The sequence below is a fragment of the Rhipicephalus sanguineus genome, chromosome 5 (genome assembly GCF_013339695.2).
Source record: "Rhipicephalus sanguineus isolate Rsan-2018 chromosome 5, BIME_Rsan_1.4, whole genome shotgun sequence".
Classification (NCBI taxonomy): Eukaryota; Metazoa; Arthropoda; class Arachnida; order Ixodida; family Ixodidae; genus Rhipicephalus; species Rhipicephalus sanguineus.
Genome location: NC_051180.1, coordinates 198,798,381 through 198,814,573, shown reverse-complemented (window position 1 = coordinate 198,814,573; position 16,193 = coordinate 198,798,381). Strand labels below are relative to the sequence as shown.

General features: G+C 48.6%; 1 protein-coding gene across 1 annotated transcript in view; it reads left to right on the top strand.

The window, feature by feature from the left end:
- Window positions 1–16,193, top strand: part of LOC119394566 (alpha-mannosidase 2C1-like) — a 343,801-nt gene that overhangs the window by 244,888 nt on the left and 82,720 nt on the right. Inside the window, 3 exon segments of the mRNA XM_049416109.1 lie at window positions 12,631–12,652; window positions 12,654–12,706; window positions 12,708–13,018. Of these exon segments, the coding sequence (XP_049272066.1) occupies window positions 12,631–12,652; window positions 12,654–12,706; window positions 12,708–13,018 (386 nt within the window).

Here is a 16,193-nt window from a genome sequence, read left to right as displayed (position 1 = left end):
GTATGAGTATTTGTCGTGCATGCAAATGGAAGAAATAAACTTCTGCATGCAATACAAATTGGTGAAACACTGCTCGCTCAATTTAACGGCCTGTGTTTTATTACCAAACAAGTAGAACAGATGATTTACACATTAGAACACATTGTGGAAGAGAAATAAGTGACAGGCAGTTAGGCAACAAGTAATCACTGTGTTCTAACATACGTTGGGTGATATTTCATCAATCGTAGCATAATTGAAGGTGCCTGTTGTATAAGTGAACTTCAACATAATGTGCAGGTGGACGAGGGAGTGCACATATGACCGAGTGTTGCCAGTTTTGTTCCTATTTGCTATAGTCCTCGTGTTTCTGTGTTATGTATGTAACATTCTGAATTGTGAACAAGCCAACCTGTCTACTGCAGTGAATATAGTATACTAACAATTCAAGCGAACCATTATTTTCTGGAGCACAGCTGTTTCATTGAGGAAGACTGTAATACATATTTTTTAAAATTCGTACTGCGTCATCTGTGCAAGGGGAGTGCCAAGTACACATGGACGTTCACAAGGGTGAAGTGCAAGTGCATTAACTTTTTTATTTGGCGGGAGACATGGCACTGGTAAATTTGTGGATGTTGTGCTTGACCAACGTTACTAGATTAGCTTGACATCGGTGCACGCTTTTGGCCTTAACGCAGTGGTGTGATGTCTAATAATAACGGTTAATTAGTAAGATAGTATGTAGTGTACGAGTATGAAAGCAACTAAATACAAAATATCAGTTATAGAGAACCACTGTATGCCTCGCTAAAGCGCGAATTGCAAATAAGTACTAATTGCGGAAATAGATTATCGTTCAGCTGCTCAGAAGGCACTGTTGCCCCTGCGTGCAGCTCGCGACAGTAGGCGCGCTTTAAATGCACCTAATGTAGGCGCGTTACAATATCCTTGTAACTGTGGCGTCTGCGTGTGTAGCTTTTTTGTAGGAGCGGCAGCCGCGAGCGCGCCGACCAGGGGCGTAGCCAGAAATTTTTTTCTGGGGGGGGGTTCAACCATACATTATGTATGTTCGTGCGTGCGTTTGTATGTGTGCGTGTATATATGCGCAAGCAAATTTGAAAAATTTCGGGGAGAGGGGGTTTGAACCCCCCCAACCCCCCCCCTTCGCTACGCCCCTGGCGCCGACGGTAGAAGAGAACGATGGACGCGGGCACGCTCGCCGCTCGCGCTCAGTGGCCGTTGACAGTGAGTCGCGGCCGAGTCTTGGAATGATAAAGACGTGTTGCTCAGTGGACAGGTAGATCGAGCGGCCGTGCTCAGTGTCTCGTCCTCGTCTCTGAGGGGTTCTGCGCGGCGGCTGGCCCAGACCCCTACAATGCAAACACAGGCGGTCTTAGAACAGCTCAGAACACGCTGCTGCCACTGGACGCGTGCAGCTCGCGGCAGAAATTACTAAAATTGCCCCACGTGTCAGCATACGCCCATGGTATGCAGATACGTTCGGCCAACTGAAGATACCTTTTTCACGCTGGTATCCACTAATTTCGGGCGAGCGAAGCATTGTCGATATATGGAGAAGCACTCAAGAGGGCACACGTGTATCATTTTTATAACTGCACGACACGATGAACCGAAGAATTCGGAGCCGAAGGTGTTCACTTCGGCCTGCATGACCCCCCCCCCCCCCCCCAAATTATGTAGCTTAAACACAGGCCGATGGTCGTTCTTTGAAGACGACTGGAAGCAAAAGTACTCTCAGTGAGTTGACAGTGGAATTCAGGTTGTGTTATTTCGACCTCACCGCTGAATCCATCTTCGGGATATCTTTGACGTGAAGTGTATTATCCAAAGGTTAAATGGTCGTGTGCATTCTCTGTCAAAAGAATAATAGTGTTAAAACCCTCAGCTATAATCCAACCCTCACGGTTCACGAGGGACCGCTCTCCGGCCTGTTAATTATGAAATTGCTTGCAACTCGATCTGTGCACGCACTGATCAAATCAGCACGAGATCCGTGGCGTTAGAACTCAACGCACACAAGTTTTGTAGGATTTCATGCCAGTTATGATATTCAAAACTAATCGAAACAAGCGAAGCACAAGAGGCTGCGATACCGAAAAGGCAGTGTGGCCAAATTTAGGTGACGCTGGAAGGTGCGCGGGCGCGCTGAGTTCACCAGACGACAGTTGGCCTCTGCCGGAAGTGAGTCATCTCTTTGAAAACTCGCAACAAAGTTTTTCCATATTTCAGTCTGCTTATTTAACTACAACAACTATTATGCACAGTGTCAACGGGAACAAGGGCATCTGATCCAAACACCGCTCCTGATTTATGTCGGCTATTGGCCAATAAGCATGCTATGTCTCTTGCGACGTAAACAGGCAGATCCGCGACGTGAACGTGCAGACGCCCCGCCCACCGACGGGAGTCAGAACCGGCCTCTGTTTGAAAAAAAGGCGCCTGAGGAAACGGCAAGTTCGCGCTCCGCTTGTGGCCTTTACGCGGCGCGCACGACTGTAATATTTGGCAGATCAGTTCATAGCCCTGTCAGCTTTCCGCAGGATGTGTTTTTTCAACAAGCCCAAGGGGTGCTTCATGACCCCTTTAAGAGAGAAAATGAAGCGTTGTCTAGAGCTGTTTGCCATTTATCTTGATACTGGGTGGAGAGAGTGCCTAAAGCGGGTGTCGCTTTCAGTTTTAGTCCTTTGGGGATCGTGTTGTTCTTTATACAGTGCCTGTACGTGTTGAGGTGGCAGGTGTACGTGGCGAGTTTGGGTTAGTTTTCTAGCTTGTAAGAATTCAATGCGGCGTGTCTGGGAAGTAGTGATTTCAAGGGTTTGTCACTTGTTCGTGTTTGTGCGGGTGGAGGACAGAGGAGGACGGTGGCAATAAAATTGGGGCAATCAGTCTCGGAGCCTTTCAAACTCAGCCGAAGGGGTACTCCCCAAGGGGCAGTTATCTCCCCCCTTCTATTCAACATAGCCATGCGCAAGCTGCCGGAAAGCCTTTCAACAATTCCCACTGTCGGTCACGCTTTATATGCTGACGACATTACAATCTGGTGTCCCGGAGGATCGGAGGCGGCGGTCGAACAAGCTCTACAGGAGGCTCTGAACGTTACAGAGTCTTTCCTGGAAGGTACGGGACTGGTGCTTTCGCCGGAAAAGTCTGAGCTCTTGCTGTAAAGGCAGGCTAGGTCTGTACAACAGCCTAGCCTGTCCCCTAGCGACGAGGTGCTAGGAGACTCGCCACACTCGATCAGGTCCCATTAGCGTTTGCACCAAGGGTGGTCGCACAATTCCTAGAATCGATTGTATGAAAATTCTGGGGCTTTTATTAGACTCTAAGGGACGCAACGCAAAGACTATAGACCATCTCGCCGCAAAAACGGAGAACATTCTGAGATTAATTATGCAGGTATCCAACAAGAAGGGCGGCATAGGCGAGGATATCCTCCTTAGGGCTCACAAGGCTTTCCTCGTGAAACACATTATTTACGTATTGCGGCTTTTAGTTGGACCAAAACGGAGAGGGATAAATTGGACACACTCATGCGCAAAAGAGTCAGAAAGGCACTCGGCGTCCCAATCACGACTAGCACAGAAAAGCTCATGAAGTTTGGAGTGCACAACACATATTTGGATTAATTAAAGCACAAAGGTCAGCACAAATAATTCGGTTATCGAGTTTCAAAACAGGAAGACAACTGCTCGATGCTGCAGGCCTCGGTCCTATCTTCAATCAGGGAGAAACTACGCAGCTTGATTATCAAACAAGGAATTCCTTTATTGTTGACCCTCTTCCAAGAAACATCCAACCCCAGCACAATAAATGCCGTAGGTTGGCGAGGACTAGGGCTTTCATAAATAGCCTCTCCGGAACGGAGTCATTTGTTGACTCCACGCCAGCGGCAACAAGTTTTCCGTGGCAGTCGTCAATGACAGGGGAGAACTCCTCTCGGCAGCTTCGGTGAAGACCTCCTTGGTCGATGTAGCAGAACAGGCTGCTGTAGCGCTGGCATTACTGGACACGAAGCGCACAACGGTGTACACCGACTCCCGAGCGGCCGTTAGGGCGTTCGCATCGGGATTGATAGCCACAAAGGCAGCCAGAATTCTCCACAGCAAATCCCCCTCAGACATTATTCATCACATAGTCTGGTTTCCCGCTCACATGCGACCAGACGTACTGCCGGGTCACCTGAACGAGATAGCCCGCGAGATAGCCCATGACCGTGCGCGAGGTTTCACAAGCCGCGACGGGGTGGTCTCTCGGGTGATTTCGGGAGAGCTCGTCCACAGTGATCCTCTCGTTACTTTTCACAAAATAACATCTCATTACCGGGAGAGCGACAGACTTTTCCTTTTCCCCATTATAAGCTCCACAGATCGCAAGCAAGCACGCTCCGCATGCTCCAGACGTGGTCTTACCCCTCTAGGGGCTTTCTGAGCATGCTTCATCCGGATATTGATCCACTTTGCCCAGATTGTAGTGAATTTTGCTCTTTGAGTCACATGCTCTGGCAGTGCCGTGCGTTACAGCATTTTAAAAGAAGAAGACTGGATGACGGCACTCACAGACCCCAGACAAGACGTCCAGCTTCAGGCTGTCCAGAGGGCATACTTTTGGGCTAGTTGGTTTGTTACGTTCACTTAAGCCATAGCGCTGATAAGACAGGGACCACAGAAAGAGAACAGGCGCGAGGTTTCACAAGCCGCGACGGGGGTGGTCTCTCGGGTGATTTCGGGAGAGCTCGTCCACAGTGATCCTCTCGTTACTTTTCACAAAATAACATCTCATTACCGGGGAGAGCGACAGACTTTTCCTTTTCCCCATTATAAGCTCCACAGATCGCAAGCAAGCACGCTCCGCATGCTCCAGACGTGGTCTTACCCCTCTAGGGGCTTTCTGAGCATGCTTCATCCGGATATTGATCCACTTTGCCCAGATTGTAGTGAATTTTGCTCTTTGAGTCACATGCTCTGGCAGTGCCTTGCGTTACAGCATTTTAAAAGAAGAAGACTGGATGACGGCACTCACAGACCCCAGACAAGACGTCCAGCTTCAGGCTGTCCAGAGGGCATACTTTTGGGCTAGTTGGTTTGTTACGTTCACTTAAGCCATAGCGCTGATAAGACAGGGACCACAGAAAGAGAACAGGACGTGTGTTACTCACAAGTGAATCTTTATTTCGGAAACATGTTGTACTTATACAGCAATGAAAAGACAGCAATCATCACCACAAAACCGTATCACAAGCGCAAGCCTGCATCATTCAGATACGCGATTTCCTTAGCAGTAAGAGCAATCGAGGGCGCACTGACACAATTGGTATCTTCTCTAGCAATCAACCATGCCTCGACAATTTCCCGCGTATCTTTATCAAAGTTCCTATGCAGAACTACGCACTCATTGAACACAGGTCGGCAGCCGCAGTCATTACAATGCACTGATACATGCCCATCGCGGTAACAGTTAAGCTTCTGTTTGTGCTCTCTGAGCCTATCATTCAGGCATCTGCCCGTCTGCCCGATATATACCTTGCCGCACGAAAATGGAAATTTTTAAACAACAGAGCACAGGCCATGAAAGGGCACTGGTGCTTCTTCGCGCATCCTCGGCGTTTCTTGTGGAAGGGGTCAGAACCCTTACAAAGGCTCACTAACTTCTGTGGAGCTGAAAACACCACATCTACTTCCGCTTTGCTGGCTGTTGTGACGTCAGTCGAGTGGCCTGCGTGCGTGCTCACAAGCTACTGATGCCTGCGCATGCGCCAAGAGGTAGCGTGTACATACATACAGGCCACAGTATCGTGTGGGCGGATATTCTGCGTTGTACTTCTTGTGTTGAGGCTGCCAGTGTGCGCCTCGAGAATAAATACGTTCTACTATGTGCCCGATGTCATGCTACAACACTGGCCACCTTCTTAATTAAGGTTGTGGGATAGCCCATGCATATATGGCACAGAAACGAACTTCCGCCTGGCTTTATTGTGCCTGCTCGGGCTTGCCGGTTCTTTTTAACTTTCTTAACACTTTCTCTGCCACTGACAGGAGCACGTGAGCAGGATAGCCTGCATCCTGGTGCTAAACATTTTACGCATTTTGAGGTACGTTGATGACTACCTTGTGCTGTATGAGCCTGATTCAAATAACACTGTGACTGATGTGATTTCCATGTTTCGCGAGTGCCTTGACGAGCTAGTTATCACGCATGAAGTTCCTGTCGATGTCATACAGTTTTAAGTGCGAATGCACTTATAAGCGACCCTGAATCCGCCGTCCCATAGCAACGGCGCGAGGAGCGGAGAGGAGCGTCTGTAGCAACGGCGCAGCGACGTCACGCCCCACGTGACTGCGCGCGCTCCGCCCTCCGCTCCGTGGCTGCGCGCGCCCCGCCCATTGCCTGTGGTGATGAAGGCCGGCGGCGAGACGCCGAACGAAAGCATGCGAAGCGAGCCGAGCACCCCGAAGCCGATCTGGCGCGGGGACGCGCGATGCGTGAGCGAGCGCGGGCCCTCGAATTCGATCGGCCGGACGCGCGCTTCAAGCGAGACTTCCTGGACCGCAGCTTCGGATATAGCGGCGCGGTGTGCGATCGACTGTGGTTCGACAACAACCTGAGCCCCATCTCGGGCGTGCGCAACGCAGCCAACAAGTTGAACGCGTTGCGGGTTCTTTGGAACGAGTTCGGAAGACAGATCATCATCATCAGTAAAACTGCTTTGCACTTAAAAACGGCCAGACCTCCGTGGGTCGGCTGGCGCGTGCTCTCTCGCTGCCGTCTCCTTCGCTCGGCTCTGCAGTATAGTCGCGCGCGCCCCCTCATAGCATCACCCCGTGCTTCGCACTTCCTCATACTCCCCTTCGGGGAATGCGGGTTTTTTTTTAGACATTCAACTAACTTGACCAGCAGCTATTGTTGTTGGGAATATCACCCTCGCGAGAATAAAAAACGACTTCCGCGCATTTCAGCACATTCAAAATTAGCGAAGCGCGCTAGTGCCAACATTTGTTTCGTTAATGCATTGCGCAAGCCTTGCCCCCGCCGAATGTAGATCAGCTTCTGCAGACAAAAAGAGCGGCTTCTGGATGCAGGCTATCCTGCTCACGTGCTCCTGTCAGTGGCAGGGAAGGTGTTAAGAAGTTAAAAGAACCGGCAAGCTCGAGCAGGCACAATAAAGACATATATTGTAGCCAAAACAGCCATTTGGGCTAGTTGGTAACGGTTCATATCTTAAAGCAAATAGGCGCACTATGGAACAAGGACAAAAGGGAGGAACCGACGACACAAAGCGCACTTTGTGTCGTCGGTTCCTCCCTTTTGTCCTTGTTCCCATAGTGCGCCTATTTGCTTTAAGATATGAACATAAAGACAGGCGGAAGTTCGTTTCTGTGCCATATATGCATGGGCTATGCCACAACCTTAAGAAGGTGGCCAGCAAAGCGGAAGTAGATGTGGTGTTTTCAGCTCCACAGAAATTAGTGAGCCTTTGTAAGGCTTCTGACCCCTTCCACAAGAAACGCCGAGGATGCGCGAAGAAGCACCATGCCTTTCGTGGCCTGTGCTCAAAGTGTTGTTTATAGATTTCCATTTTCGTGCGGCAAGGTATAATCGGGCAGACGGGCAGATGCCTGAATGATAGGCGCAGAGAGCACAAACAGAAGCTTAACTGTTACCGCGACGGGCATGTATCAGTGCATTGTAATGACTGCGGCTGCCGACCTGTGTTCAATGAGTGCGTAGTTCTGCATAGGAACTTTGATAAGATACGCGGGAAATTGTCGAGGCATGGTTCATTGCTAGAGAAGATACCAAGTGTGTCTGTGCGCCCTCGATTGCTCTTAGTGCTAAGGAAATAGCGTATCTGGATGATGCAGGCTTGCGCTTGTGATACGGTTTTGTGGTGATGATTGCTGTCTTTTCATTGCTGTATAAGTACAACATGTTCCGAAATAAAGATTCAGTTGTGAGTAGCGCACATCCTGTCCTCTTTCTTTGGTCCCTGTCTTATCAGCGTTATGGCTTCAATGAATGTCCAGAGGGCCCGTGAACGAGCGGAGAAGCATGGCCTCTCTGTTCCGGCAAGGGACGAGCAAACGGTTGGGTGGGGACCTACCTAGTTGGGCCCGCTGCGTCGCCTCTCAGGGCCACAATAAAGTTGTTTGTCATGTCATGTCATACATTATTTCCGACAGAACTGTTCGTGCACTTGTAGTTACGTCAAATGTTCTTTGTTAGAAATGCCGCATTCGTAAAAAATTGGCGAAAGCTGCTCTTTCACAGAACCTGTCGTTCAAGAAGCCAGCTCTCGAGTTTAACGTTTCAAGCTTTCAGAGCGACACGCTTGTGGGCACACTTATTATCAATAAGGCAAGTCGCCGATGCGGTCGCCGACTGTTGCGCTAGCGGTGCAAAGTCTTAGCTAGACATGGCCGTTTTAACACCCAGTCTTCCCAAATGACTTGTTTACCTTGCAATTTGCGGGAGTTTACATGATTTTCGTTTTAAAAAGCCGCGAAAATTTTCTGATAAACAACACTTATTTGTGCTGGCACCAAAACAAAACATTTTTGCACAGCTGTACTTGCTACAGCTAATGTTGAGCCCTCACCGAAGTTACCACTGTTTCGATGGCCCACCATCATGCTTGTAATTCTATAGCAGGCGGGGCAGCACTCGCGACGCTTATAATGCGAGCTCATCAACCATGCGTGTTTGTTCGCGAAGAACGTGAATGCTAAATAAGCGATGACAGTTGATATCAACAGCACACACGTAAAATCACGCCTGCTGATGATAGCCTTCTTTACACTCACCTCTCAGGCGATGCCAAAGTCTGGGCGTAGCGTTTCGATAGCCTTGCACTTCATTCCAGTAGCGGATCACGTTACCACAACGCGAAGATGATTCAGTGCACCACAAGTGACAGCAATCGCACCCCAAACAAGGGACACACCGCAACACCGTCGAGGGCCAGCTTGCCGCGCATACGACGAGAACACCCCGCCGCAATTGATACAGCTTGGGCGCGAGCACATTTCCTTTGTTTTTCTTTTTTTTTTGTGGGAGCTTTCACACATTTACATGTTCTTTGCCATATGAACGATATTACTGTTCTCCTGCCGTAGTTGTCGTAGTAGTCATGACCTTTTACACTAAAATAAACTGTTACAGCTGGTTCTTTAGCGGACTATTTGTTTACGCGCATGCTGACCATTTGTTCGAGGCCGCCACTGCACCGGGAAAGTTCCATGGGGGTAAACGTTGCTCCCTCAGTTGCCCCACGGCACCCTCTTCTTGCAGTTAATCCCTCCGCGGACTATCTGCTGCGGGGACGAAATGGCCGCACTTACTCACATTTCGCACCTTTGCGGCTTAGAGTGTAGCCTCAGCGACACTCGCACGGCAGGGGAAGATTATATGACACACGGGAAGTGACCACCTTATCTATAACCATTACGCTCAATCGAAAAAAGATGGTTTTTCACAGGAAAAGATTTCGAATGGCCACGGGAGAATATTTTACGGATTTTGCAGGTTTCAGCGCTGTGGCTGCGCAGGTGCGGCCGTACACCAAGAAAAATATTCCATGCAATGACACACGACTCACATGAATATGCATCCAGCATATCTCTGGCGGAAGGCCGATCGCCTAACATAGCCGTACTAGTATAAAGGAAAACGTCCTCGGGACCTCGTGCATCTTAAAGCGCAAATACCGACTGATAATGGAATACCAACAAGTACTAGTAGCCGAAGCGGGACACGATACGTGTGCAAAGTTGGGTCGCGAACCTGGCCTAAAAAAATGGTGGCAGATCCTACAGAGTCTACTTGGAAGCAAGAAACGAGCGCCCATCAACTGCGAATCTCTGCAAACGACGCGAGGCTATATTTTTGCAGCAGATATGTGCAAAGAATTCGACAACGTGAAGCAAGAGGTTATACTACAAGAATTAACATCAAGGTGAGTGGCAGAAGACTTGAGCGAGACCACTTCGGCCCGTTTTACCATCTGCGCAGATGATATAACAATAGGGACTTGAAGCGGCGGATAACCCCGACGTGCAGAGCATGCAAACAGAACTTGAAGCTGCTATCCTCAGCCTCACCGATACGTTACATAAGCTCGGACTGTAACTATCGCCAGAAAGACGGAATTGATCAGCGTAGACGAAAAGCAAGCGACTAGTGCAAGTAAGCAGATCACATTGCACATTACCTCGACCAACGGACAAATTAGGGTCTTCGGAGAACAAATTGCTAGCTGCACATCCCCCAGCAATGGATCCGCACCTTGAAAACACACGTGGAACCCGGTGTTGCACATGGTGCGGCGCATATCAACAAAATGGGTTGAGCAAACAAGACAACGTGGCAAAACTTGCCGAAGGAGTCCGCTGTCGGAAGGATTCTTCATGGGGCATATGTGTAGGAGTTCTCCGATCGAGACCTCAGTGACATCGAAAAGTTACACAGGTCGACCCTTGGTACGATCACGGCTGCCGAAGCACCCGAGGAGATAGAGCGTCTCAAACTTGTGCAGATGCCACAATAAGGGAAACATTCATTGAATGTTTCCCTTATTGTTGAGGCAAACGAATTGAGGCAAACAAATCACGGTGTGTGATGACTGAGTTCACGCGAGGCTGGCGCACGAGGGTAACGACCACAGCACCACTATGGGAAGCACCGCTCGGCGTGCGAAGGCACGCCGAGCGGTTACGCCCGACTGCCAGGCGTAACACGGAAGCCAGTAAACTCTTTGAGTAAAGGCTGCAACTCACTAAGCCTGAGAACACCACTGAGATCTCCACTTACAACATTCATACATAACCGAGGCCTAGGTCAGAACGTCTGCACCCCACCACAATGGCTATCACGCTTGCTCGCTTACCTGTGGTGGACCCTTACATGCACAGCAGTTGGCTATATGGGGGGCGGACAACGTCATTCCGACTGACGCCCTAAACGCGAGTCCTCGAAATAGCTGTCGTATACTGACGATTCGTGTGATGCGGTGGCCCAGCTGACAGCACCACGACTCAAGATGTGGTGGCCAACGACCACTAAGAAAGAAAGAAGCTAAACATTACAGACTGCGGAATCTATGTGGAAATTCTGTGGACCCCGGGACACACTGACACGGACGGAGGAAACGAAGCCACATGCGTTTCAGCCTATTTTTCAACTGTAACGGTGAGAGCAAAAGCCAGGAATTTTTTTTATAAAGAATGCTCAGGTATGAAAGTCAGTATCCACCGAGTTTATTGTGCTTAACTACACTTGTCCGCAGCAATAAATTACTGAAATACCGGTATTTGATGCAGTCTACCATGTATGTGCTATGTTTTCCTCCTCAAATGTTATTCGGCAGAAAATACCTATGAGATTTAGTTTCACTTGTTCTTACGCCAGAACAAATATTGTGACCAGGAGTGCACTGCTTTTAGCTAGGTGCGCTCTAAGTTCAGAAACTGCAACCGGTTTTTTTGCGGCCAAAATTTGTACATTTTTTTAGGCGAACAAATTTTTGTTCGCAAGATTAACTAATAGATATATTTAAATATGTAGCTCATTACGTAGTTCATTCTGTACTGCATGGTCCAGTGTCGTGCATTCTTGTGATGGACATATGTTACCGCTTATGGTTTTAGTTTTGCTTTATACATACATCTTGACATGATTTTTCTTCACTGTTTTGTGCATTGAACGACCACCTTCCACTCCCCGCCCGTAATACCCTCCCAAGAGGGCCTTTAGTATATTTCTAAATAAATGCAAATTTAATGTGGGAGCCAGCTTTTTGTTTGCCGTTCTAGGAGTTGCGGCTCGTACTTGCTCGCACTTTATTGCAGATGTAGGACGATGTTTACGATCTTGCACAGGTCAGCGCACATGTAGCATATCCTCACGTTGGTGATCCTTTATTGCAGCCAATTTAAAGGGAAGCTGAAGTGGTTTAGAATTCGATAAAATTAAGTGGTCAAGAAGGACCGACATGATGATCGGTCGTGATTTTTTCCGCGGTTGTTGCAGCAGGAGCTTTGAAATACGCGAAAGAAGAGTCTGTCTTGCTCCGCCCACGCGAACGCTCCGAAAGTGTGGGCGTGGAAACGAACTAACCGCAACTGCGTTGTCTTCAGCACCTTTGGCGGATGGATGCTTCTCGCCGCTCACTGATCCCAACTTACTGCGAGAGCGCTGTTTTTGTACCCGAGGCTCAAGTAAGCATAGAGATGCCGAAAGTCCATCAGCTGATTGCAATATCTGCCATGACGACAAACAGTCGAGCGCAATGTGAACAAACGTCTCTGGTATCTTCAACCGTGACCTCCGTCTAGCGCCGGCTGCGCTCGTGCCGGAGCTAGTCGCGGCACACTTAAGATTACGTCACGCATTTCCTCAGCATCACAAGAAGCCCTGTGGCTGTAGCAGCTGTTTTTGCAAAAAAAAAAAAGCTATTTACGTTCACTTTTGAGAACTCTCACATCGGTTTTCGAATGCAGCAGTGGTTAAACTGTGATTCACACCAGTGTAGTTTCTTTTTTTAAAGTGCTTCAGCTTTGGTTTAAGGTGTTGTTCGAGAGCGTTACCGTTATTCTACAAGCCTTGCAAGAGTGTGCAAGCCATGGTCTTTTGCAGGGTCACCCTGTCCACACCAGATGGCCTTCTTCTCGATCCTAATCAGAGTCCGGAAACTCTGCCACTGGGCAGGCGAATTTTTTGGAGCTTCATAATGCCACATACACTACTACCCACGCACGTACCAAGCAGCTAAACCGCATGTGTGAACAGGCGCTGAGAGATGCAGAGATGATCTGTTCTGTGGCGTTTGCGCTAGCACCAGACGTAGCGCCCTACCCTGGTCAAGAATTTGAAGACTGCTGGAAGGACGTACTCCTAAACCAGTTCCATGATGTCCTCCCGGGAACCTGCATAGCCCAGGCTGCAGAAGATGCCCAAAGAATCAACACTCGAGTGCTCAACCGCGTGAGGCAGTTAAGCGATGGAGCTCTGGAGAAGCTGTTTGGTGAGCGACGCGTATACTTGCCCGATTGTGCGTTCATATTGCAGTCCTATCCGTGTTTTGCATACAGCCTGCCTGATTTTGCAGTGCAGATAAACGCTCTAGATTTAGTCTGAATACTGCGACTTGGCCATGATATCCAAGCACACTAGGCTGTATGAAAATTGGTGTCGTTTTAAGGAGTTGTATTTTCGCACACCCCAACACGTCGGCGCTTTTGTGTCTGTTATTGCGGAAGTAATTGCTTGTATCGACACGCTCGTCGGGTTTTTGCCGTCGTCGGGGCCAGCATGTTCCGATGTAGAGTGTTTCGAGAAATGTGACTGAAAAGCCTCAAAATTACGGGAAATGGAATATTTGCTTGCTGCCTTCATAATTACTATTCCTATAGCGGTAGACACCTTAAGATGGCTACAGACATGAATTAGAAATCAAATGAAATTTACTTTACTCTGTCATACAGAAAGAAAGACTGTGACAAAATGCTGTCTTTTCGACAGCTTCACTAGTCCGACTCCCGTGTATAGAATATAGAAAAAATTCGGCAGACCCCGCGTACCGTGGGAATCCATGTTATGCGAAGCATGCGCGGGATGGTGACTGTATGTTTCAATATTGAGCGAAACGTTACGGAATGACGCTAGAGAAATGTGGAAGTGGTATACGCACACTCATATGTTGAAGAGTGGCATATGTGTTATATAACCAGTTGCTTACAGTTGCGTAACGATGCCAACACAACATGGGGTGTTAGCAACAGCAACGCTGGTAAGCTGATATCTAGTGCTTATATATTCTTCATACTAGATAGCGCGAATCGGAACAGGACAAAGAAGGAACACAGATGCACAGGACAGTGCGTTACACGTAACTAAGCTTCATTTAAGAAATGATCCCTAGATATATGGGACGATGCCGAGTGGCACGCGCAGGCGCACTGCACGTACGTTACAGTCACCATTGCAGTTGTTACAGTTGCGTACAGTTGTTATCTTTTACTTGTCCGTTATGACGGAGAACGAACGCCGTTTCACGAACCTGTGTGCATGTGTAGGAGAGTTTTTGACAGTTCTTCAGCAAGGTCATCATCACCGTGATTAGTGAGTACCAGCACTGGACTGGACTTGTCGGATCCGTTCGTGATCGCGGCGAGAGAGGGTCTAAGTGTAGTGAAGTGCGAGGTATAGTGCAGCTGGTGGACAATCCGGATGCCTATTACTATGAAATGATCTATGATGCCTCCTGTCCTAGACGTGGTAGCGAGGCCTTTTGATGCCCTGTCCACATCCAAGCCGTTTTTCACGCAGTATAAGACGAGGCGTTGTTGGGTCTTGATAAGTCGATGTTGAAGTCACCGGTAATGATGAGAGGCCTGGTTCTCTCGGCAGATTTATTGTAGAGAAGCACTCACCCCGGGTTTTTCTGTTTGTAATCCACGTAGTTCACGTTGCGGACCACGTGGATGAGTGGATGGCAGTTGAGCGCTCGTCTTCCAGGGGTGTTCTGTCTTCAGCTCCCTCACTTTCCTTGCATCGGCCGTGGTGGTGTAGTGGTACAGTGCCGGCTACTGACCCTAAGGTCGCGGGTTCGATCCCGGCCGCGGCGGCAGCATTTCGATGGAGGCAAACTGCTAGATGCCCGTATAGTTTGCGATCTCGGTGCCCGTTAAAGAATACGAGATGGTCAAAATTTCCGGAGCCCTTCTCTATGGCGTCTCTCATATCATATCGTGGTTTTGAAACATAAAACCCCCCAAAATATTAATGTTATCACTTTCCTTGCGTGTCAATGTGTGTGCTCGCCGTTACTGTGTTGGTTGAGATTCTGTATCAGCTGTGGCACATACCCGCATGACATGAACTCTGGTATGCGGGTATGTGCCACACGTGATTGAGAGAAAGGGTTTCATGACGTACGCGACAGGTATTAAATGCGAAGCATTTCTTAGCGACCTTTGGCACTTTGAGCGTTTCTATCTACGTATCTATCTATCTATCTATCCTTCTTATCTATCTATCTATCTTAGCCGCCTACGTCTGGGTGCTCTCATGATCGCCTGCTTAACTTGGTGTAGACCAAAATTTGCATGGGAGGGTAAGAGGATTTGACAAATATGATTGCCAGGTCATGACATGAATAACGTTAAAATCCTGTCGCGTACGTCGTCCAACCCTTTCCACTAGACACGTGTGGCACATACCCGTTTACTACGGCCGCGGTGTACGGGTATGCGCCACAGGTGATTGACAGTTATATCTACCTAGGAACGGCGAGAACAGACACTGGTATTTAAATGCTAGAGCGTTAAGGGAAACCAACATCGGCAGCGTTTGACTCAACGAATGGAAAGAATGAAAATTAGGATCTCGGCAGGAATCGAGCCCAAGCATTCTGCGTGGCAATCAGGTATTCTACCACTGAGCCACGCCAGGTCTATAAACTAGTTTGGAAAAACAGCCTACGCAGGCGTAATATCGGTGCAACGTCCATTGTGGTTGTGGTGCTGGATATCTATTTTACAAGAAAGCAATAAACACTACACGATGCTCCTACGATGTGCACTTCTACAATAAGGAGTCATATCAGATTACCGTCTGTAGTTCCAGTGTTGGCTCCGCTTTATAGCAGTCTAATAAACACGTTTGTATTCCTATGATTCAGCAAGCTATATTGAAGCATTGCTCGATCCCGGAGGAATACATTAACGAAAGTTACATATAGTATCCACATCACCGCACCGTAAAGTGCACTTCGTCCACCGGAACGACGCAGTGTCCTCTTCATTTCTTACGAGGCTGGGCGATGGCCTCATGCTGACGGAGGATGATGCCAGATTGATTGACAGCCGCTTTGTAGACTAGACTACGTAGGCCACATACGCCCAGGTAGTCTACGAATACGACAAACACCATCCACTGATGTTGGTCTACGTAGTACTATCCATGCCTACCAGCACTCGACGGCCTATACCTCACCAACGTGAAGGGCGGCTTCAGGTTCTGACATGTCGCCGGCTTTATCAAGAGACAATTTGTCGACGAAATGACCGAGGTATCCACGAATTCCAACAGCTCTACTCCACCACATACTTCACTACACCATGGACCCCTCGTCGCTACGGTCATGACCGGATCCTATAAGAAGTCATGACCAGTTGCTGGTGCTCACTGATCACGGT